Below are 25,429 nucleotides of genomic sequence, written 5' to 3'. Positions count from 1 at the left end.
GGGATTTTGACTTCATTCTTCTATTCAGAACTGTAAGGATTCAGAGCTCCTCCTCCCAGATCTATCTTTTTCAAACATTAACAGTTTTCATAAGACACTCCACGTGGTTCTTCCTCCACTAAATGGCTCACAGGTTAATCTGGCCTTCCAACCAATCAGGACCTCCCACCGACAGACATCTGTCTCCCCCCAGCCCTGATCAGCCCTGAGTACACAGCTGGTACTTAACGGACAAGAAACACCAATTTAGAACTATTTTATTTGAAGAGGTTTTCTTCTGTAGTTCTAAACACAAAAGGAATGCTGTTTTAGTGAGTGCTTCATAGGCATCATTGTATTTAAATGACTCATGTGAATGTTTACATTTTAAGCCACACTGGAAATTGAAGACACAATACAACCATTTTAACCAAGAAAGTATCAATCATAACAAAACATAACTATTCATTCTATAGATTATCATTTTTTTCTAAAATGACCACTAGATACGAAAACATTGTAGAGACATCTAAAGAGTCCCTATTAAGTGTTTTTAGAAAAACGGCATAATAATGCAAATTACATTTTCCTTTTCTTTACTAGTAATAAACTCTGACATCCACTTGATAAAGCACCAGCCAACCCCATCAAAGTCATTTCAGCACCTTTTGCAACTCAAAATTGACCATCTTTTACATTTAATCTGTCTCCTACAGAATGAATGGGTAAAAATGGTTAAGTGCTCAAATCAGTCTGTGTCGATTGGTGTGTATTTTATATTGTGTTCCTAAGTTAACACCAGAAAATGGAAAAAAAAAATACCCTTATGTGAATGAAATATACCCTTTAATGGTTATCACAAAGGCAGAAATCAACTGACTCTCAGTCAGGACTAGTATCTAGATGTCCATCTCTTTATTAGTATTTTTTATGGAAGTGTGTTAAAGGCATAGGTATAAACACACACGTGAACAGCTGGCTCCTCTCCCAACACCTGCCTCCCTGGCTTTGCTCATCATTCTCATGGGACCAAGCTGCTGAGCTCTCGGCTCCACAAGCCATGGTGCCTACTAAGTATTTTTAAATAAAGCCAATCTCGTATCATCCTTCTCAGGAAAATGAAGTACAGAGAAGACTACGGAAAGTAGTGAGAAAAGAGCATACAGTGAAAAAGAAAAATAAAAACCACAGGATGTGATGTTTAAATTGAGTGTATAGCCGGTATGAATCAGCTAGTATGATGATCGTTAGTCAACCATAAGGTAGGGGACAGACTGGGGCCAGGACTGAAAACGCAGGAACGCAATACGCCCCAGGGCACCTGACGAAAGCGGGCATCTTCCAGACAGTCCAAGACGGCCACGACAAACATTTTCACAAGGCTGCAAGGTCTTCAAGGCTAGGGATGGTGGCTTACTTATGTCTCCCCACTTCTTAGCACTTTCTTGCACATGTTAGAGATTTAATACGTATTTTGGGAAACCAGAAAACAGCTGAATCAGCTCACTGCTTTCACAGTCATTCTGGGTGGTGTCTACTCAGGTAACTCATTCACTCCTCTGCCCAAGGCAGGGATGACAAAGAGACCTCATCTCACTCTGATGGGCTGGTAATAGATGCCTGGAAGCATTAATGACATGGATTGTTAAGACCAATTTCTGCCACAGAGGCAAAAAGTGCTGCTTACTCGTAACACCACCTTGAAAGAATGGTGGCATGGTGTTTCACCTTCCCCAGCCCTAGTCTAGGAGAAAGGCATCCAACGAAGGACTCACCCATATTCCCTTTCTGTTGCTATGTTGTCTCTCAAGTGCTCTGCATTAAGCCACTGCTTATTAAGTGCTGGTCGACCAGGACAGCAAAGCCTTCGCACTGGATTTACCTGTGCAGCCAAACACATAGGGTCATGACTTGACCTAGAAATCTGAAAACACGGCATTCACAACGCTCAGTAAGTAATGGTTTATTGAAAGAGAACAGGCATTTACTTGATTACTCTCCCGGTAGAGAGTTTTGTCCATCTCAGAACAATTTTAATTGATATCTAAGGCATTTGGAATTACTTAGGATTTTGGTTTTTTAAAAAAAAAAAATGGCAGAGTTAAATTCTCTTTGGTATTCATGCTTAATCTTAATCTACTTGTTTCTTACTAGTATCCATAACCTTCTCAGTACTTCACTGTTAAGATTTAACAAATACAGTTGAAAGAATCAACTCCTACACATTCATCAGACAGATGTTTAAAGGGAGGGGTCTCAGAAACTAAGGATGCAGAAAAGAAAGCCAGAAGGAATGACAGGGAGAACCAATAACCTCCCTCTAACAATTCACACTCAGACCATGCTCAGTGAAATAGGGTGCTTCTGGCAAGGTGGCCAGCACTCAGGTCTTCCCAGTAACTCCCCTCTCCATAGTGAGAGGGCAGCACCCCTCAGAAGCATCTCTGAAAATGAGAAAGCAGTTGGAGAAAGAGAGGAAGTAAAGGGAGACTTTCAAGCAACATTGCCTTCATCACAGGTAGAGTCTTCAGTATAACATTGGCACCGGTGAGAGCATGAGGCTAAATTATACCCTCAAAGCATCAACACAGCTAACATGTACAGCAGGAGGGAAGTCCCAAATCCACAGGTATCTCCTACCGCACTTTCTGTTTTGCCTAAGTACTGCTGGCAGCCCCAAGGAAATCTTGTTAGAGTCTGCATATCTTAGAGCTTAATATGCCAGATGCCTATGTGTGTGCATGTACACTTGTTACACACACACACAGATGCACATACACACACATTAAACTTGGTTTATAAAAAGAGCTTTGTGGATGAGAGGATGCCTTCACTTGGTCAAAGAATCTAATTGTTGGCACGAGGAAAATAGATCCAAAGAATATAATCAAGAAGAGAACTGGTTGGCAGGAATAATTTTGTATTTCTTATAATGTGGGTATTTATGAGCTAACCTCCAACTGTTTGTCCAACATTAATTCAACTGGCTATAATCTTAGGAATATATAAGGTTAAGCCTTAAAGACACTAAGATCTATAGTAACACAAATTAACACTATCTAAAATAAATTAGATTTTTAAATATATGTAATGAAATTACTGGTCACTGGAAATTCAACTCTATAATGAATATAAATTAATATAAATCTATTATTAAAGTACTATTCCCAATAAAATTTCAGTTCAGTTTGTTCTTTTTAAAAAAAGAAAAAGAAGGCTAAGTATTTGAGAACAAATGGATATGGCTTAGAAACCCTTCCATATTGTTGTAAGGAGAGTACTGATAAGATTATTTGGTAACAAGACACAAAGATCTATCTCCATGTCCACAATAAAGACTTACCTCATTTTACCTAATAGAAGTATTCCTGAAAAGTTGTGCAACTAGAATTTTTTACAACCAGACCCTTATTTTAAATATAAGGTCATAGTTGTGAAGAAACCCTGTAGTGACTCCTTGCATAAACTGAAGCCTGTTAAGCTCATCGACTCCTCTGTGCCCACCTGCCCAGTGAATGCATAATGGAGGCATCGGTAAGCATGCTGAATGCATGAATTTGCCCTAACAGTTTTTGTTTTTCTACAGGACCTTCTTAAAGTGAGGCACACTGAAACTGGAATGTTAGGACAGAATGACAGGATCCCGCTCACAGTTTAAAGTTATTCCGCTGCATAAAATCAGAGGACTTCAGAAAATGTTTTTCAATGGAAATAAAATTGCTTTACATGTGTATATACAGGCATAACTCATTTCATGGTGCTTCACTTTACTATACTTTGCAGATAATACACTGTTTACAAATTGAAGATTTGTGGCAACCCCACTTTGTCAGGTATAATGGTTAGCAGTATTTAATAATAATAGTATTTTAAAAATTAAGGTATGGACATTTTTTTAAGACATAATACTATTGCACACTTAATGGACTATATAGTATAGTGTAAACATAACCATTACATGCACTGGGAAACCTGAAAATCCTTTCAATTTGCTTTACTGCAGTGGTCTGGCACTGAAGAGCAGTATATCCAAGAGTTGCCTGTATATTTTTAAAGAAATGCTGATCTATGACTGGCAGAAGATTTTATTCATTGTTAACTACTTACTGTAAACAAACAACTGCTTGAGCTGGGTTCCACTTGATTTACCAACCAAGGCAAACAGAGCACCTTACCAAATTTTTGAAGTCCCAGCAGATGCTACTCCATCTCTAGGGGCTTCTTTCCCTCTCTCTAGCACAAATGTTTCAAAGCTGTCCTCACCTTACCCCACAAAAGCAAAGCATGAATTAAAAAGCCAAGATTAAATCTGAAAGGTGTCGGATCTAAGTATAAAGTTATACTTTCAAACTTAAAGAACTAGGTCAAATACATTCGATAAAAGTAACTTTCAAAGGCATTTTTTTTTCTCTTATTTGGTGCTTCCTTCCCTTCCCAATTAAGACTTGATTTAAAAAATATAGAGATCCATTCTTTTAAACAATATATCCTCTTTTTTAAGAAATACAGAATGCCTAGCAATATAACCTATCTGACCACACAAATCTGCAATCTGCTACATAAATGAAATAAGAGGTTATACCGGCCTATTTACTCAGCATTCATAACTGTTAAAAAAAAAAAAAGACTTGAAAAATAGCTGAGAACTTTGTTACACAGGTTTTGGGGAGAACGGGGTGTTGGGTTCCACTGGTGTAAGTTTCCTGGAAAGTCATGTGCAAATAAAATATATGAAAACAGAACCCTAGTTTAAACACACTGCAACATAGGTGGGTGTGACCAGGGGAGAAAGACAGCATTAATATTCATGTTTGTCAAGTAAATTAATAACAACAACAAAAAAAAAAACCTTTCACTTAAGGTATCAATGATATTTCAAGTGACCTAAATAAAAGATTTAAAAATCATCTTTAGCATTCTTACCAATTTTGACTTTGGCCCCTTACTAAACAGGCACAATGAATCTTCTTTTTGAAGATCAGTTTCAGACATTGGCCCAAGGGTATCACATTTGTACAAAAAACATTATCATGGATTTGCTCCCATAATTTAAAAATCAATAATTAAAAAAATAATAAAGTTGGTCTCTCTTTTTTCCCCACAAGTTTTCAAGTAATTAGTTCAAGTAAGCTTATTTACAGCTTTTGTATAAATGACCTAAAACTCACATCTTCCCTTTAAAAATCAGTTTCTCTGGAAATTGGACAGTTGTGTTTTTTGGTCTTGAACCAGGTTTCTTTCTCAATTCTAGGTCAGTTCAGTCAGGTTTCTGTTTTATTGGGCAGATAAAGAGAAGAGACCAGCAAATTGTGTCCAAAAGCTGGGAAACGCCTAAAGGCTTCCCAACTATCTGAAAAGATGTTGTACTTGAGGAAAACTCGGTGCTCCAGGCTGGTGGACAGGGTGACGTCTCTGCTCATGATGTAGATGCCATCGTTGTGCAGCGCGCACGTCAGGTTGAGCCCCGACTTGGACGTGTTCTCCTTGAGGTAGAGCCACTGGCGGGTGGCGGTGTTGTAGGACTGCACGGTGAGCATGTCCTCGCTCTGGCTGCCCCTCCGCGTGGGCCCCAGCTCGTGCAGACAGCCCCCCACGATGTAGATGGTCTCCTCCACCGACACCATCTGCTGCTTGCGGATGTGGACGTCGCACGTTTCGAATAGAGTCCAGAGGTCGGCGGAGGGGCAGTACTGCAAGATGTTCAGGTTCCGGTCTGAAAGGCAGAGAGGAGCCGCGTGAGGACGCCGCCAGGGGGAGCGCCACCCGCCGCCCGCTGGACGTGCGCGCCCGCCTCCGCCGGAAAGACCGCCTGGCACAGAGGCCAAACTGCTTCCGGAAAGCCGACGTTGGGGAAATAGTTTGGGAAATGGCTGGGAGGAGATCCGTGTAGAATGCTCTCCACTGGGCTGGCATTCAGGCACGTCCCTTCCGGACTGGCTCTCAGCCGGTCGGGCCGGGGAGATGAGCCGCTGTGACAGAGCACCCGCTCCTCCCTGGGCCCCCTGCACCTTGGAGAACCACCAGGCCAGTGTTGGAAGGACCCGAGGCTCAGAGAGCCCTCGGCAGAACCGAACAGAACGAGTGGCTGCCTAAGGCAAATGCCAGGCTGAGCCCCAGGAGGATCTATTCTTGACAAGAGATTCTGTGAAAGAAGCCAAGTGAGCAGAGCGGGATCTCTGGGGCCGTCTAACGGAAAGGAGGCTGAGCTGCAAGTCAGAGAGATGCAAGAAAAAAAATCTGACCTTGGGCCTTTAAGCCAGAATCGCTTGGCAATCCTGTTTCCCAACTGTAACACCAGAGATGCGCTGACAACAACGGCTCTTTCCCCTCCCCTTGCCCATTTCACAAGAGATGGTTTTTTAACATGGACCATTTTTTATTCTTTATTGAACTCCTTACAATATTATTTCTATTTTATGTTTTGTGATTTTTTGGCCCTGAAGCATGTGGGATTGTACCCACACCCCCTATGCTGGAATGATAAGTCTTAATCACTGGACCACCAGGAAGTCCTGAGATGGTTAATTATTGTGTGGATATAATTGGATGGTAGATGAAAGACCACCCTAACATCATTTTCAATTAATACCTATTTCAAGGAAAAATGTTGCCTAGTCTCTTTGAAAAATGCTTGTGAAATTGAAAATATCTAGTTTCCTTTTTCTTTTTCTTTTTTAATTGTTCTTTTATTCTTTCTTTCCTCAAGGGGAGAATAAATGGAATATTTTAGACTCAGCAAAAAAAAAATTAAAAATGCTCTGAATTATCCGAAAGAATGAACTTTCTGTTTGTTGTTTTTTAAACAACAGCATCACTGTAAAGAGACAGGTCAGCTTGGGAACTGACGTCCTACAAAAGCCGCAGCCTTTTGATCCCCGCAGAAGCTGGGAGCAGGATTTCCTCCTGAGACAGAAGGACCCACCCAAGAGGACTGTAATTAAAGCTCCACCGTGCTCTCTGCTGCAAGTCAAGTGCCTTGAGGAGGGCACAGAGGATAAGGGGACATTCTAGGAGACAGCACTAGGGAGTCTGGTTACTAATCTACCAACAAGTACTCCAGAGTAACCTGGTTCCCCATCCTACGAATAAAGGACTTATTCTGGCCAAGCGTCAGTGTATTTATTTCTCAGGTCCAGGTTTGAAGGTCCTTCCAGGTCTTCTGTAAATGTTTTCTCTCCTCACCCAACAAGAGCTCAGGCCATGATGAGGAGGTTTGAGTTAGTGGAATGATCTTTTTGCATTTACATTAAGAGTTGACTCTGACATTTAACAAATCACCCCTCTTCCCTTTACTAGTTACTGCTACTTTCTATTGAATTTCATTTCTTCAGTGCTGGCCAAAGAATTAAAATAATTGAACAGTTATCATTAAAATGATGAATTATCCCTTAATAAATTTTAAAAGTATCACCTGACTTAAGTGAGTAGGTTAAAAACCCAACTTCAATTCCTGATTTTTTTTTTCCCATGGCAGTTATGATCTCTTGTTTTAAAGACAAGGAACTATTAGGAAGTGCTGGGATGAGCCCAAGCAGAGGAGGAAGGGGCTTCAGAGGACAAGGAGCTGCCTGCCCTTTCTCGTAGAAAACTCATTTTCAGCCCTTGCACAAACAGCCATCCATCCACGTCACCTAACCATCCTGTCATGGGGATTTGGCTCAGGGAGGCCGGGTCAGGGATCACAGTGGGTGGCCCAAATGAAGAAGGCACAGTAGTAGTGGCCTGTGAAACTAGAAAACACACAATCAAGGGTTTTCCAGGTCAAATCTAAAGAACATTTGCTCAGCCAGGGTCATGGAAAAACTAGCAAATCTACCAGCAGAGTCATCTTTGGGTTACAGTGCTGCCTGTCAGGGCTTCCCGACTCTGGGGTAGAACAGAAACCAAGGGCTGTGTGTGCATGGGGTTGGCCCACAGGGCACATTCTGTGTCACAAAGTCTAGGGAGGAATCAGGATTCTTAGAAATGTGCAAAAGTAAATAACTGTATTTACTTTCCTAGGAGAGAAGACACACAGATACACACAGAGGTACATATGCACACACAGGAATTCTCTGGGGTCTATGGTTTAGTTAAGTCTATAAAGTTGACCACTGTAACCTGAACACCAATGCTGAAGTGAAAGAAGTGACTGCTAGGTCACTTAATTTTCTTTCAATTATTTGTAAAGGAAAAGCGGACAGATATCATCAGTGGAGAGTCACTGGGGACAAGTGATGAAAACTTGGTGTGAAAAAGAAAAACCTCACTGCTCCCCATGCACTTCTCTTCCCACGTCCCCGCTTCTCCTTAAATGTATAAATAAAAACACCACCTATAGAAGGCTGAATGGTGGCCCCTGGATAGATATGTTCATCTTCCAACCCCCAGAACCTTTGAAGGACACTTTTTTTGGGAAAAGAATCTCTGCAGATGTAATTTTAGTTAAGGATCTCAAGAAGGGGCCATCCTCTGGATAACCCAGGTGGCTCTAAATCCAAGAAGTGTGTCTTTGTAAGAGACAGAAGAGGATCCAAGGAAGACAAACAGTTGGCCATTGCCAAGAGGCACATGAAAAGACACTCAATATCACTGTTAGAGAAATGCCAATCAAAACTACAATATAGTATCACCTCACATGGGTCAGAATGACCATCACCAAAAAAATCTATGAAAAATAAATACCGGAGAGGGTGTGGAGAAAAGGAAACCCTCTTACACTGTTGATGGGAATGTAAATTGATACAGCCACTGTGGAGAAAAGTATGGAGCTTTCTTAAAAAATTAAAAATAGAATGACCATATGACAAAGTAATCCCACTTCTAGGTGTATACCCAGAGAAAACCATAATTCCAAAAGACACATGCACCCCAACGTTTATTGCAGCAATATTTACAACAGCCAAGACATGGATGCAACCTAAATATCCATCAGTAGGTGAATGGATAAAGAAGAGGTACATATACACAATGGAATATTACTCAGCCATAAGAAGCAATGAAATTGTGCCATTTGCCGAGATGAGGATGGACCCAGAGACTGTCATACAGAGTGAAGTAAGTCAGAAAGAGGAAAATATCATATACTAATATATAGGGGATCTAGAAAAACTGGTCCAGATGAACCTCTCTGCAAAACAGAAATAGAGACATAGACATAAAACAGGAACATGTGGACACCAAGGGGGGAAGAAGGGGTGGGATGGATTGGGGGATTAAGATTGACATACATACACTACTGACACTATGTATAAAATAGTTAACCTAATGAGAACATACTGGATAGCACAGGAAACTCAACTCTGTGCTCTGTGTAACCTAAATGGGAAGGAGATCTGAAAAAGAGGGAATATATGTGAACATACAGCTGATTCACTTTGCTATACAGGAGAAACTAACACAACATTGTAAGGCAACTAATGAAAGTGAAAGTCGCTCAGTCGTGTCCGACCCCATGGACTATACAGTCCATGCAATTCTCCAGGCCAGAATACTGGAGTGGGTAGTTGTTCCCTTCTCCAGCGAATCTTCCCAACCCAGGGATCGAACCCAGGTCTTCCACATGGCGGGCTGATTCTTTACCAGCTGAGCCACCAGGGAAGCCCAAGAATCCTGGAGTGGGTAGCCTATCCCTTCTCCAACAGATCTTCCAACCCAGGAATTGAACCAGGGTCTCCTGCATTGCAGGCAGATTCTTTACCAACTGAGCTATCGGGCAACTATACTCCAATAAAAAAAATTTCTTTACAAGCTGTGAGATGCTCCCTACCAAGACCCAGGAGTATAAAACCTGCTGGAGAAACTTGTTATTTTCAAATCATTAACTATAAAATTTCCACCAAACAAAGTAGAAAATACATGTGCGTACTGAATGCTAAGTCACTTCAGTTGTGTCTGACTCTTCGCAATTGTACGGACTGTAGCCTGCCAGGTTCCTCTGTCCATGGGATTCTCCAGGCGAGGAGAATACTGGAGTGGATTGCCATGCCCTCCTCCAGGGGATCTTCCTGGTCCAAGGATCAAACCTACGTCTCTTAGGTCCCGTGCAATTGTAGGTGGGTTCTTTACTACTAGCCCCACCTGGGAAGCCCATTAGCCACTCAGTCATGTCCAACTCTTTGCAGCCCCATAGACTGTAGCCCGCCAGGCTCCTCAGTCCATGGAATTCCCCAGGCAAGAATGCTGGAGAGGCTTGCCATTCCCTTCTCCAGGGTATCTTCCCAAGCCAGGGATCAAACCCAGGTCTCCCCCATTGCAGGCAGATTCTTTACCATCTGAGCCACCGGGAAAGCCCAGAAAACACATATGTATGGTTTAATAAACAGCACAACCACCCCCCACTGCTGCTCAAAAAGAATGCTCTTCATGTTCTTGTTCCTCCTATGATATGTGAACAGCTTGGAGCTGAATTTCTGGAATCTATATCCCGCATGTTTGTGCCCAAACAGAAGGGAGAAAGTGAAAAGAAAGACCTGCAAGGATGCATTGGCGCTAAATTTCAGTGTTAGATGAGGCGGGTTCAGTGTACGTTTGAGAGGAAGGTAGGCGTTATCCAGCCAAGTCACAGGATGGCTGACTACAGGGTGGGATTTCCAGAGCAGGAAGAAAAGAATGTTTTCTTCACAGCTCCTCCCACACCATGCAATTTTCATGTTCATACAAAGGCATCAAAGACCCCTCTTTGATGTCCCACGGGATGCTCTTTTTTCCAGATATGTAAATATACAGTAAGCAATACATAACATGAGGCTGGGGTGCACTAGAGGGCTTCCTCCAGCCCCTCCCGTCCTCCCCCAGGCTGCCAAAGCTCACACAGAGGAGGACCACTTTCCAGGCCCTCACTTACCTCTGGTAGTGTATCCTCCAATGACATAAATTTTCCCCTGACACTCACACGCAGAGAACTCAGCCAGCGGGTTTGGTAAGGGTGCCACGAAATTCCAGGCATCCTGCTCAGGGTTGTAACACTCAACATTAGAAACGGCCTGACCACCAATGGCGTAGAGTTTGAAATTAACAGCCACGAGCTTGAAGTTAGACCTGCAAGAGAGAAACAAAGGCCCACAAAATCAGTTCTGATCATGCAGAAGACCACGGCACGGTCTGCTAAAGCTGCATGTGGAATCTGCTGGGTATGTGAAGGAAATGAGCTCTCCAAGTGGGGTGCTGTTATGCCTGGGGACAGACGAATGATGGAATAGCATCCAAGATTTCACCCATCCCCAAGAAGCCACAAGAACGGTGCATTCTCCAAACTTTAGCTGTTGAAGGTAAGCAAATCAATGTAACAAGGAATAATCTTGCTTAGTTTAAACCAAGAATCAAAGACACCGTGGATATGCTAAGCTCAAGACCTCCGTATCCAATAAAAAAATAATAAAGATTGTTGTAAAAAATACTTCCCTCAGAAAGGAAAAACTCACCACACTGTAAATCAACTATACTTTGATAATAAGTAGATTGATTAAAAAATAAACTCAAGACTCTCTCAAGAGTGGGAGCAAGTACCCACTCCACTCCCTTGCCTGTCTCTACTCCCAGGGGGTAGGCTCCATCCTAGGTGGACATCAGTACTGCCTACACAGACAAGCACATGCAATATGTTTTCTACAGGGTGGTCCAAACACCCATTTACCATGAGTTCACTCAAGCAGATGGCTCACCCATCCTCCTCATATGAGGGCATCTTCTACACTGCTTTGCAACATACAAAGTGGAGGGAGGTGAGCGCTGAACTAAATAGAAATATTTTGATCTGGCATTGTAAGAGTATTCATACAGGTTAACTCAGCAAATAACAGATATCAACAAATGCTCACCTATCACAAGAGTAAACAACTTTAAAAAGAGAAATGTATTGGTTTTAAGGTTCATATTCAGTAACACAATTAAATTGCTTATTGGCTTCAGATACGAAATAAAAGTCTCATGACTTTTGGCTAGAAAAGAAAAAATTAATCTCTTTCAGTGTAGTACAGGGATTAACGGACTCCTTGAAGGCCAGGAAGGATAAGCATTTGGAAGTGCTGGGTCAGTTGACTGTGATGCAACGATCTCAACTTGACACTCATAGGAGCAGCGGCACAGAGCCGGAGAACTGGTTCTGGACCCGCTCGGGCAATAACCAGCCATCTGACCTTCGTCTCAAGTGTGTAAACCACACCCATCCCAGGGCAGTGGAGACAACCACAGCACGCAGCGTATCAGAAAGTACCAACACAATGATTTTGTCGAAAGTAACAATGTCCTACGAAAGAATGGGGGTGCACAATGTTCATCGCAGCACTGTTTATAATTGCCAGGACATGGAAGCAACCTAGATGCCCATCAGCAGGTGAATGGATTAGGAAGCTATGGTACATATACACCATGGAATATTACTCAGCCATTAAAAAGAATTCATTTGAATTGGTTCTAATGAGATGGATGAAACTGGAGCCCATTATACAGAGTGAAGTAAGCCAGAAAGATAGATACCAATACAGTGTATTAACGCATATATATGGAATTCAAGAAAGATGGTAATGATAACCCTATATGCAAGACAGAAAAGAGACACAGATGTACAGAATAGACTTTTGGACTCTGTGGGAGAAGGCAAGGGTGGGATGATCTGAGAGAACAGCATCGAAACATGTATATTATCTATCAAGTGTGAAACAGATCACCAGTCCAGGCTGGATGCATGAGACAAGTGCTCGGGCCTGGTGCACTGGGATGACCCAGAGGGATGGGATGGGGAGGGAGGCGGGAGGGGGGATCGGGATGGGGAACACATGTAAATCCATGGCTGATTCATGTCAATGTATGGCAAAAACCACTACAATATTGTAAAGTAATTAGCTTCCAACTAATAAAAATAAATGGAAAAAAAATAAAAAATAAAATAAAAAAAAGAATGGGGGTGCAGAGGCTCCAAATGTTCAAATGGGAAAAAAAAGCATGTAAGAGGTTAGATTAAAAAGCAGTAATGAACAAATAGCCATGCTGGACAGATGTTTAATAAACAATGATACATTATGATATAGAACGTATGTTCGTAATAGCCACCTACTAAAAAATTAGGATTTTTTTTCAACAGTTCCTGTAATGTTTACATATAAATGAGTTTTAGCTTAGTCATGTTTTTCAAATCAGAGGGTGAACAGGGTACTCTTCATCAAGAACCTCATACTGTCCATTAAACCCAATCGGCCATTCAGTTTTTCATGCCAACGACTTCACCGGGTGGCAGTTACTGGGGGGTCCCTGGTTCACGGTGCTTACCTTTCCTGCTGCCAGTGGTCCTTAAAATCTGACCGTGATGCCCTCTCTGTGTGTGCAAATTTGGGGAACCAAAGGAAATAAAGCTTGTAAATAAGCACTAAATTTTACCAGCCCACAATTTGTTTTTGTTCCCCAAAGGTACACAGATAATAAATTTTGTAAGATCAAAACAGTGTTTGATATTCCTCCAGCATAATCATTTGTCCTGTGCAATATGTAAGGGACTTCTTTCTAAGGCTGAACGAACAGGCAGTTAAAAGTAAACAGCTCCATCTCTCCAGACCCCAATATGCTCAAATTCACTTGAAAAGAGAAACAGTTTTCAATATTGAATTTATGATGAAATTGCCACCCAAACACAGGCCACTTGATGAAGAGGCAGACGGCCAAGGATTATGAACCCAGGCTTGTATGGGGAAGTCTCAGCTCCCCTGCTAAAGAGCCCTGTGACCTTGAACAAGGCATTGGATCTCAGCTGATCTGAGTCTCAGTTTCCCCACTTGTGAAGGGGGGAAAAGAAAAGCATGTTGTCAAGAGTTAAGAAGGGTAATCTACAGAAAGAGATCACTGCCTGCATATCCCTGCCTACATTTCTTAACCTCAGGAGGATTAGTTTCTCGTCGGGCAACTGCAGCCGTCACTGGCTTCAAAATACAAAGTGCTGGATTTCTGTACAAAGCACTCTCATGTCCATAAATCCTTGCCTTTTCCCATTTTCTGAAAGTAAGTTTTCCATTCTTCACATCCTGCAGGGTAAAGGTATGAAGCCAAGATAGCAATTATTTTAATTATCACTTTTATAGGGTTTTTCCTAATATCGGTCCCCGACATCCTCCATTCAGAACGCAAAAAGGATTTTTAAATCAAATAAGCATTTGCTGTAGCTACATACTTGACTTAAACAGTGGATAGAAATGAAAGTGAGAAAAATTAGATGATGATCTAGTTTCTACTTCACTTAGAAGAAATTAAAAGCTCTTGAAATCCTTCAAAGTTAAGTAACATGAACCACGCTAACCACCAGCACACAGGTATCAAAGACGAACAAGAGCTACTACAACCTCTGTAGCTATAGCAGCTACACAAGATGACTGAGGTCTGAGAGGCTGAGAATGCCACTCAATGAAACTCACCGTGCCTCAGTTTCCTTTTGGGGAAAATGGAGCCAACAGTAAGGCCCACCTCACAGAGGCCCTGGAGGACATCTCAAGCACTGACCACAACATGCAGCCCTGAGTAAAGAGCTCAAGAACTGCAAACCACCACCAGATCTTGCTACTGAAAAAAGTTTTCACCATTAGGGTAAAACTTGGTGCAAAAAGCAAGCTCCTTTCTCCCATCCTTTCCCAAGCTCTCTGAGAAAGATGCTGCAGTCTGTGGACCACTAGGGCCTTCTGTCTCCTCCTTCCCTTATGCTACTTCCCCACATAGTAGGGTGCCCTGGGGACCATCAAGGGGAGAAGGAAAGGTTAGGAGACAGAAGTAGTCATGGCTGCTCCCTACTACCAACCATCGCTGAGAAAACCTAACACACAAAGCAATTTAAACTGTTGGTCAAAATCATATTGGGTGCGAGGAGGAGGTGAATAGACATATGGTTTTCTTTACTTCATGGGACTTTCCTGGTGACTCAGATAATGAAGAATCTGCCTGCAATGCGGGAGACCTGGATTTAATCCCTGGGTCAGGATGATCCACTGGAGAAGGGAAGGGCAACCCACTCCATTATTCTTGCCTGGAGAATTCCATGGGGTCTGAGTTGGACAAGACTAACACACTTTACTTCATGCTATCCTGAGGCTCCACTGCAATGCACCATGGAGGACAAAATCTCTCAAAGGTTCCATTACTCTAGAAAAGTTCTAAAATAAACTTCGGCTCAGAGGAAAGAGGACAGCCAAAGCTGACAAGTGTAATTCCTTCCAGGCCAAGGACTTGTTTGGTAGGTTTCTCTCCCAGCCTTGCTGTATTCGTGTGCAGAACAACCCTACTCTGATTTCAGAGCAAGGGTACAGGGCAACAGAAGAGACTAGAGATCACTCTAGAAGTAGAGAAGTTAACGAACTGATGACTGCACCAGTGCCAGTTCCTGCAAGTGATCCCAAATTCAAGCAAAGAAGGGAAGCAAGCAAGTTTGTGGGCACACAAGCTTCTACACATGCAGAGTTACATCCTGACAACTCCAGAGACCAAATCCACGTCAGACCACTGGGCAGTACTGTGTGCTTGGACTCCCAAGCAGCCTCTCAGCAGTGTTGCATACTCACGGCCGTTCTCAAGCAGAAGGCACAATCCCAAACGTTTCTTTTTTCTTCTTTGCTGTTTTGGTTCACCACTGGTCATTTAGCATCACTTTCTCCAGGGTGTAAAGAGAGATTTATAAATCTCCCAGTCCCAGGGGAGTCTAAGTTCCCACCTGTCCCTTGATATTTAAGATTATGGGATCATTTTACTGTTCAGTTCCTGGGGAAAGTAGGCTGCTCTGTCTTTGATCCCTTTGTCGGTGGCCCAGTTACCTCGGCAAAGGCAAGTGAATGGGGTAGATGTGAAACTCTGTGTAACCAGGGGTCAACATCTGTCCTTTCTACTCAAGGTTTCTTCCAGTGTTTCTTCCAGTCTCTTACATTTCTTCCAGTGTTTCCGGAGCCTGTGTTGGACACATTATCCAGCAATAATCCCATTCTAGGTTTCACTTTTATTTGTCTCATCATCTGAATTCAACTATAAACTCCTTCAGGGCAGAGCCATATCATCGTTGTGGTTTATTCAACAGTGACTAGAACAAGGTTGGCACAGAGGTTGTGATGAGGGCTGAGACATACACGATGAAATTCTGAGAAGCAACACGGGATCATGAAATATCTGAGCTCGACTTCTTAGAAGAAAATAATTTTTAAAAGGAAAAGTTAAAGGGTTGCATGAAGACAGTCACTGTCAGTCATTAAGCCAAAACTTGTAAATGCTCCAAACAGTTATATTGAGTCAATGAATATTTAAACTTTGGTTACTCTACTTTTTACACACCTTGAGCAATTTTTTAAAAAGTAGAGTAACTAAGCTCCAAGTAGGGCTTCCCTAGTGGCTCAGACAGTAAAGAATCCACCTGCAAAATAGGAGACCTATGTTCAATCCCTGGGTTGGGAAGAGCCCATGAAGAAGGAAATGGCGACCCACTCCAGTACTCTTGCCTGGAAAATCCGATGCTCAGAGAAGACTGGAGGGCTATAGTTCATGGGGTCGCAAAGAGTCAGACATGACTGAACACTAACACTTTCACTACTCCACTTTTTACACACCTTGAGCAATTTCTGTGCCTCAGTCTCTGCCTCCGTAAAATGGGGACCTAATATAATCCTTGAGAAGAGTAAGTGAGATGATGCAAGCAAAGCAGTAGGGACAGTACCTAGTAGACAGTAAATGTTCGATTAAATGTTACTATTATTTTTCAGTGATTCTAATTAACTAAAATGACTATAATGACTTACAAAATAAAAATATTCACTGTAATGTTACATTTTTAAAAGAACAAAAACATACATTCACTTTTATTACAATAATGTAAAATATACTCCACAGTTCAAAAAAGCCATGCATTTAAAGCATTTATTGCTCACCATGTTAGCAGTATGAATATACATAAGCATGGAATAAGCAATAGGTCCCAATCAGAAGAGAAAGGAAAAAACAAAAACAGAAAATTTCAATTCAGGGTGAGGCATATGCTAGAAAAGAAAGCATAGCATTTCATCATTTAGTCCAGTTGAGGGTTCAGGGATGGAATCCTGGTTGAGATTATGTCAGATCTGAGTCAAAATATGAAGGAGAAAAGAAGGTTAAAATTCCAATACGACACCCAATTCTAAAAATATAATGAAAAAAGGTATCTGTGTAGAAAGAATAATAATAACTTGAAAATACCTAAGAATAATTATAACAATAACCAAAAAAACCAAAAACAGACAAGACAAAGGTAATAAAAGAAACCTTTTCTGAAGGACCAAAAACCCCCAAAAATACGTGGAAAAACAAACCATTTTTCCATCTGCAAAGTATCAGAGAACTGTGAATCCTCCTTCAAATTAACCTATGATACAATGTAATTCCAATCAAAATTCTAATAGGACTTGACAAGAAGATTCTAAAGTATATCTGAAGGAGAAAACGTATCAAGAATAACCGAGAGAATTAAAATAAAACAGAACAAATGGGTCTCTGTGCTATAAGACAATAAAATAGGTTCCCAAGCTACAAAAATTTTAAAATGTGTTATTAATACAGGAATGGCTAAACTGCCCGCTGGGAAACAGGGAAATTAGCATAGAATAACTGCTTTAGCAAACCACAGTGAAGAACCAAGACTACTCAACATTCAGGAAACATGTTATAACCTAAAATCCCCAAAAGATTCAGATGTAAATGTAAAATGGCAAACCTATAAAAGAAACAGAGCACGAGCCAGATGCGGGCTCTCCTAGCAGAAGCCTTCCTTGTAGAATGCCTTTCCTACGCAAGATAAAAAGCTCACAGGACCCAGACGACAAAACTGACTACGAAATATTGACACGCTTTTCCTATAAAAGAAAGTGAAGTTTCTCAGTCATGTCCGACTCTTTGCGACCCCATGGACTGTAACCTACCAGGTTCCTCTGTCCATGGGATTTTCCAGGCAAGAATACTGGAGTGGGTTGCCATTTCCTTCTCCAGGGGATCTTCCCGACCCAGGGATTGAACCTGGGTCTCCCGCATTGTAGGCAGACGCTCTACCATCTGAGCCACCAGGGAAGTCCCCTCTCCTATAAAAAATACCCTATAAACATGAAGCCCCAAACTGGAGGCTCACAAGGCCAGTTCTTGTTGTTGTCGACATGCTTGTTTTTTAAATGGAGTACGGTGCCAGCATTTAAAAATTGACATGTCTGGCGACACCATTCCTCACACCTATGGCAATAACTGATGCTGGGAAAGATTGAGGGCAGGAGGAGAAGGGGACGACAGAGGATGAGATGGTTGGATGGCATCACCGATTCGATGGACATGGGTTTGGGTGGACTGCGGGAGTTGGTGATGGACAGGGAGGCCTGGCGTGCTGCGGTTCATTGGGTCGTAGAGAGTCGACCGAGCGACTGAACTGAACTGACGGCAGTTAACAGCTGTGGTGGCGATGGGGCGCCCTCTTGCGGTGGGTTGGTAACTCCAGTTCATCATAACCCTTCCAAACCCCCTCTACTCACTGCCTCTACCTGCCTGGTCACTTCTGGCATTTCATTTGTGACCATTATGATTTAAAAAAAAAAAAAGGCAGATGAAAAACCTGTGCAACATTACCTAACAGATAAGAGTTACTATCTATATACAAGAAGAGAATTTCTAAAATGAATACAAAAAAGATAAGCCAATTTTTTAAAAACTGGGAAAGGCCATTTATAAAAGATATACACACATGGCCAATACATATGAAACAATCTCTCTTCCAAGCAGAGACATTCACACCAGTGTTTTTGTCCATTATAATGATAAAGATAAAAAATGTTCATAATGTCTTGTCTTGGCAAGAATTTAGAAAACTGGCAAGCTGAAACACTGTTGCTAAGAGAGGCAATTAGATCAATTTTTGATGAGAAATTTGGCAGGAGCTACCAAACTTTAAAATGCATGTATACTTTGTTCCATCTATCCAGGGATTCCAGGCATTTGCCATATAGAGCTAACGTATACCAACTAAGATAGGCACACATATTTGAAGATGTTCAATATGGATTATAATGGCAAACGGAAGTGACCTAAATGCTCATGATAAGGGAAGAACTAATTATAGTACTGTGCATCCATAGGCTGGAATACTACACAGCCATTAACAAGAGAGAGGTGGGTCTACATTTGCTGATACAGAAAAAAACTCTCAGCGTGGAAATACCAAGGGCCATAATAATCAGCATAAGCTCAACAATTTTGCAGTAAAAATATGTATAAGATGCATATATACCCCAACATGTAAATGCATACATATATATCTTCCCCTGTAAACCACCATTACTGTATTTATAAATGTTTGTGATGAATATTGTGTATTTATATATTTACATTAATATGTCTATAGATATACATATTTTTTACTCTGTGGTTTTTCAATATCAGTTGCAGTTTTTCTAAGCATGTATTCATGCATTACTGGAATACTTTTTTTTTTTTTCCTCCCTAAAGAGGACAGTAAGGAGTTCCCGCAGGGGTGGCAGGGAAGGACTACCAGGGATTTGGAGAGAAAAAAGAATCTTGTGAGGTGCTGTGTTAAGGGTTGTGGAGCGGGGTTTGTGTGCTGAGCACCAAGTGTACAGAGGAGACATGGAACAGAGATGCCAACCTGCTGGGCCTTCCACCCTGATCTATCGTCTATCACCACTGCATGCTCCTTGTTTGCGTCCAAAAAAACTCTTAGAATCCATTTTCTAAGATCCATTTAAAAGTAACACTGTGTACTCTGTATACACTTTATACAGTGTATACACTGTATAAACACTGTATACATTTAAAAGTAACACTGTGATATCAGATTTTCAATACAGTGTAAATAATGCACTAGAGAGGGGACAGAAGAAACTACCGGCAACCTGTAGATGGTTATCACCTCCCGCAAGGAGGAAGGAGTAGTAATGATCTTTGTGTCTATGGCCATACTTCCCTGAACATGTCTGATCTTGGAAGCTAAGCAGGGTCAGGCCTGCTTAGTAGTTGGGTGAGAAAAGTGACAGTCTTTCTGCTTCTTCATTCTTTGCCCTTTAACCATGTTTTGCTAGAACAACTATGCATTTTTTACCATGAGAAACCAAACAACACGTTCCAAACTGAATTTTGTATTATAGTAGAAATAAGGCCTGTGTACCCTCCCCCACTCAGCCTAGCGGGGCACCTTAAATCAAGTAAACCTGTGTAATGACCTTCTCATTCTTGTTAAGACTTTCTTTGCATAGTTGTGAGTCCCCCAACTCCTTGTTCCACACTTCAGGGAAGGAACCATGGTGGAGGTGGGTGGGGGGCTTGAAATGGATACAGATGGGCCAGAAGAAAGGGCATGCCTGGCCTTCCTTGGGTTACATTGATTCTTCTCCCCACTTCTGAACGGCTCTGGGCCATCTTGGGATCTGCCATCGTTTTTTGTTTTTTTTCTACCACTTCTTCCTGTAATGCTCTTTGCCCTTGTTTTCCTATTCCATCCCTGACTCGGTTCCCTCTTCCTGCCCCTGATTTCTTCCTTTTCCTTTCTTCAAGTCACCCAAGTGCATGTTGAGAGGGATTTGCAGGATGGAAAAGGGAGAAGGTTGGGGTGGATGATCATGTTCTAATTCTGCAGGTGACCAATGCCAGGCTCAAGTCTTGGGTCCATGATGAAGACTGTCTGGGAAGAAAAGTGAGATGCAAAAGAGAATAAAAAAACAAGGAAGGCAATCCTGGATAGCTAATATTAGTAGAAGTCTAGTGATTATTTTCTGATCACAGATTGGTAAGCTTCAAAGTCATCAACAAGAGCATCCAAAGTCAGTGTTACAGGTTACTGCCCCGTGTGTCATTATAATCAGGATTAGTTCCTAAAAGAAAATAAAAATAAAAGCAAAATTAAAGAAAGTTTTCTTTGGAAGTACCCTTCTAGGAAAACCCAAAAAAGGCAATTCGTCTGAAGGCAAAATACTTGCTAGGAAAATCACTCAGCGAGCTGACCTCCTCGGGGGCCTCTGCTTCTCTGCAATTTCTTAGTTCATTGGGAACTTTGCCAGAGTCAAGGCCAACCGCACTCCCGAGCAAACCATTCCCATCTCAGAACCACCTCTAGCGGCTGCTGCTGACTCCAGTGGAGTCAACCTGAGGTGTACGGCTTCCGGCACAGGTGGATGCGCGGGAAGGCAGGAGCCGGCTGGGTGCTTACCTCTTCTGGTTCATGGAGGCCACCTGGAGCCACTCGTTGGTGCTGGGGTTGTAGGAATGCGCCGCGGAGATCTCCTGGCTGGTGATCCTGTACCCGCCCACGATGAAGAGGTAGTTGTCCAGGATGGCAGCCCCGTACCCCCTGACGTTCACCAGGTCGGGAGGAAGGTTGTTGGCCAGCGGGAACCAGCGCTCCGTCATCTCCTCGTACCTGAGCATGGACGGGGGCTCCCCTTGGTAGGGGTGAGGGGCCAGGGGTCCCCCCAGGAAGTCCCCCAGCGCCACGAGGACGGGGGTCCCGGTCATCCGGGCCTCTCGCAGCCTCTGCTTCAGGCTGACATCCCCGGGGGCCGGAGGAGACGAGGCCAGGAGGTGGAACTGGGGCTTGCACAGCACCTCGTGGAAGTGGACGGCCATGAAGCGCAGGCAGGCCTCCTGCAGGTCGGGCAGCCCGTACACCTGCGCCAGGCGGTACAGCTCCAGGCAGTTGGTGAGCCGCACCTGGGACAGCAGCAGCTGCAGCAGGGACGTGACCTGCAGGAAGGAGGCCGCCTCCACCAGCTCGGACAGCAGGCTCGCCTCGTCCATGTCCTCCTCCTCCTCCTCCTCGGCCCCGCCGCCCGGCTCCCCGCGCCGGCCCAGCAGCCAGCCCTCGCGGGCGCCGCCCGCGTTGATGAAGTCCAGCACCAGGCGCAGGCCCGGGGCGCTGAGGCCGCGCAGCTGCTGCACCTCGGGGCCGCCGGCCTCCGGGCTCAGGGCCTCGCGCATGCCGGAGCGGTAGAGGGCGCGGAAGTAGTCGCTCTGCTCAATGAGCTTTCGCTTGCTCACCGGGTAGCAGCGGTCCTCCAGGCGAATCTGCACCATCTCGTCGGCCGACATGGCCGGGGGACCCGGGGCGGCGGGGGCTCCCGCCAGCTCTGCGCGCTCGCCTCCCGCCCCCGCGCGCGCTCGCCGGGTTCCGGGGTGGCCGCGGAGCGCGGGGAGGAGGCGGCGGCGGCGGTGCGGGGCCGCCCGCGCCCGCCCAGCCTCTCCGGGCCGAGGCGGCCCCTCCTCCCGGTCCCGGGGGCGGTGGCTCGGCTTCGCCCCCCCCCGGCCCTCCGGCCTCCGTCCGCGCCAAAAAAGGCCGGGGCGGCGCGCGCTGCCCGCTCGGGTCGTCCCGGGCTGTCAGCCGGGAGGGGATCCCAGCCCCCAGCCGCAGCCTCCTCCCACGCCCGGCTTCTCACTTCCGCCCGCGGGACCCCAGCCGCAGCCGCCGCCGCGCTCCGGCTTTCAGGGAGGGCAGGAGGTGGTGGGTCTCGGGAGCCGGGAAGGCGCCTCCCCGCGTCCTCCCCCGCACGCCCGGCGCCGTGACCCTGCCGCCCGCCGAGGCTGCAGCGCCGCTCCGCGCGCGCGGGGGACGGAAGGAAGCCTGGCCTTCCACCGCGCTTTACCAGCGGGAAGGAAACGCAAGGGAAGGGGGCGTGGGAGGAAGGGGATGAAATGAGTCGAGGTCTGGGGAGTCAAAAAGACATCAGGCAGGGGTCGCGCATCCGACCGAGTCCGGCCTCGGGTCCGCGGTGAGGACCGAGGCCCGCGGGCCGTCTCTGGGCGCGTAGGTGGCACCTCGGGCTGATTCCTCGGAAGGGTCATCGTGGAGGAGCCATCTTGCAGGAAGAAGGGCCTGCCGGCTGGCCGCAGGTTGTGCAAGGCCAAGCGCGGGGCGCGGATGCGCGGGGCTGCGAAGCAGAGGAGCGTGTGCGCGCTGCTAGGGCCTGTGCGCGTTGTGCTATTAAAAGAAAGAAGTACGACTCAATAAACGTAGATCAGATGCCTTCTTTCAAAATATTTTCTAACAGCCATTGCATTCCCTGTTTCATTTTGGTGGGACTAGCCACCCTGGAATGTTACCTCTGGGCAAAAGGTCTGGCGGCTTTTGCTCGTATTTTCCTATAGAGGTGGTTTTTCTGGCCACCCTCTTACCCCTCCCTGACCCCTGACCCCCGCCAACTGAGGACCACTTAAGCAAGGCTTCTGCTTCCCCATCTTTTCCCACTGAACACTGCAAGTAGAAAGCTCACCTCAAATAAGGATCTTGTGTTGCTCGTAAGAGGAGAATTAATCCTAGAAAGGGGGAGTAGGTGGTAATTATTACCTTTGGGTAGAAGAAGGGTTAGGATTGGGAGGGAATTGTGTGTGTGTGTGTGTGTGTGTGTGTGTGTGTGTGTGTATTCACTCTTAACAAAAGCCCCTTGGAAACTTTCTTTGACCGGAGATTGAGAGCCAAATATCCTCAACCTGGGGAAAATATGTCCTTGGATTTTTTTTTAACACACTTCATCTTTCTTCATGAATGACAAAGCGTTAAATAGAAACTTCTTCATGAGTACAATGCCCCATATTTCAAACAAAAGATAACCTCCTACAGTGCTGATTAACATTTTCTGTTATGAAGTTGTTGTTTGTTCAGCTGCTAAATCATTTCAGACTCCTTGCGACCCCATAGACTGCAGCCCACCTGGTTACTCCGTCCATGGGGTTTTTCCGAACAGGAATACTGGAGTGGGTTGACATTTCCTTCTCCAGGGGACCTTCCCAACCCAGGGATCTCCGCCGTCTCCTGCATTGGCAGGTGGATTCCTTACCACTGAGCCTCCAGGGAAGCGATTATGTTAAGGAGGGGAAAGGTTAAAAACCGGAGAAGGAAGTCATATCCTAAAACATGAAATCATTTCAAAACGTTTTTCAGTTACATGGTGCTTCTTTCTGTGTGATTTAGGGCTTCCCAGGTGGCACACCTGATGCAGTGGTAAAGGATCCACCTACCAGTGCAGGAAACATGGGTTTGATCCTTGGGTCAGGATGATCCCCTGGAGAAGGAAATGGCAACCCATTCCAGTACTCTTGCCTGGAAAATCCCATGGACAGAGGAGCCTGGAGGCCTACAGTCCATGGGGTCACCAAGTCAGAGATGACTGAGCACACACACTGTGTAATTTAGCTGCTTCATCATGAGATATTGTCATCCCTTATTCTCTTTATACTACACTATGAAGAAGTGAAGCTGCTCAGTCGTGTCCGACTCTTTGTGACCCCGTGGATTGTAGCCTACCAGGCTCCTCTGTCCATGGGGTTCTCCAGGCAAGAATACTGGAGTGGGTTGCCATTTCCTTCTCCAGGGTATCTTCCTGACCCAGGGATCGAACCCGGGTCTCCTGCATTGGAGGCAGATGCTTTAACCTCTGAGCCACCAGGAAAGCCCATACTATGAAGAAGGAACTAAAAATTTAAAGACAGAGAAGAAATTCTGTAGATTCTGGCCTCCCTGGGAAAAGTGAAGGAAACAAAGGTGGACCTATGACTTGTCTCTTTCAAGGTACTTCCTTGGATTCTGGGGGAAACTTCTAGCGTTCCTTTTGTTTCACGTGGCCTTTAGATCATTACTGATAAAACTCCAGTCTCAGTGGGACCTCTCACTCTTTGTTCTCAATGAGCAAGTAGTGGAGACATCTCAGGTTCTTTGTGGGTGCGTGATCATGAGTGTAGCATCCTGTTTGGAAAGGCAATGATTCGCTTCCAGTGTTAAGCTGGGAAACTCTGGCCAGGAGGGACCCCTTGTGTCAAAGAGTCTTGAACCTGGAATTTGTGCCTCCATCAGCAACAATGCCTGATTCAGTGGGTCAGCTAAGAACAGGCTCTTAGTCTCTCCTCAGTGCCTTTAGAATCTTTCACCAACGGATACTTTTGTTTCCCAGGCGTCATAGATATGCCTCAGACTGGTGTTTTCTTGCTTTTTAAAAATGGACCGAAGGAAAAAAAATCACACTCAAAGAAGCACATGCTTTCGAAAGTAATTCACGCCCAGTACTATCATCAGAGCAGATCTTGGGCGGGTAATCTAAGGTGTCAGTCTGACAGTACTAGGTGCTGATCCTGTATTGGCCCCTGACGTGATAGTAACGTCATCTAGAATTGAAAGTCTCTTAAAGATTGAATCATTTTAATAACTCATGAAGTAAGTTTTCTGTTAAGCTAGAAATGCAGTCAAAACAATATAAACTTTATTTACCAAACACCTAAAATTACTATTGAGCTTCATGAAAATTGCTTGTCTATAACTGGAGATACACTTTTACAGATCTGTTATTGATTGATCTGTTATTGACCGACCTTTGTGGCACCATGATTCACTTCAAACACATAACAGTCTGTTTTACTAAAATCTAAAGTAACGGTCAAACACAAAGTTAGACTATTTCTTTAAGAATTTATGAACGGACTTTCCTGGTGGTCCAGTGGTTAAGTCTCCGGGCTT

General features: G+C 44.3%; 2 protein-coding genes and 2 non-coding genes across 4 annotated transcripts; all 4 read right to left on the bottom strand.

Moving 5' to 3' along the window:
- Window positions 1–240: 240 nt before the first annotated feature.
- Window positions 241–22,163, bottom strand: KLHL42 (kelch like family member 42). Its single transcript, XM_043440531.1, has 3 exons — window positions 21,140–22,163; window positions 10,805–10,998; window positions 241–5,692 (listed from the first exon to the last, which is right to left on the bottom strand). The coding sequence occupies exons 1-3, from the start codon at window positions 22,015–22,017 to the stop codon at window positions 5,241–5,243; spliced, it is 1,524 nt and encodes a 507-aa protein (XP_043296466.1). The 5' UTR covers window positions 22,018–22,163; the 3' UTR covers window positions 241–5,240.
- On the bottom strand, window positions 17,935–18,006 carry TRNAC-ACA. The gene has a single exon. It is a non-coding gene; the product is annotated as a tRNA-Cys (tRNA).
- Window positions 22,164–22,206: 43 nt separating the features above from the next.
- LOC122423155 (WAS/WASL-interacting protein family member 1-like) lies at window positions 22,207–24,140 on the bottom strand. The gene is made up of 3 exons (XM_043439923.1): window positions 24,104–24,140; window positions 23,196–23,238; window positions 22,207–22,903 (listed from the first exon to the last, which is right to left on the bottom strand). Exons 1-3 carry the CDS (start codon window positions 24,138–24,140, stop codon window positions 22,408–22,410), a joined length of 576 nt encoding a protein of 191 aa, XP_043295858.1. The 3' UTR covers window positions 22,207–22,407.
- A 158-nt stretch (window positions 24,141–24,298) lies between these two features.
- Window positions 24,299–24,371, bottom strand: TRNAW-CCA. Its single transcript has one exon. It is a non-coding gene; the product is annotated as a tRNA-Trp (tRNA).
- Between the last annotated feature and the right edge of the window lie 1,058 nt (window positions 24,372–25,429).

Source organism: Cervus canadensis, chromosome 21 (assembly GCF_019320065.1).
Source record: "Cervus canadensis isolate Bull #8, Minnesota chromosome 21, ASM1932006v1, whole genome shotgun sequence".
Taxonomy (NCBI): Eukaryota; Metazoa; Chordata; class Mammalia; order Artiodactyla; family Cervidae; genus Cervus; species Cervus canadensis.
Note: the sequence above shows the minus strand (reverse complement) of the source record. Positions and strands in the feature narration are given on the sequence as shown.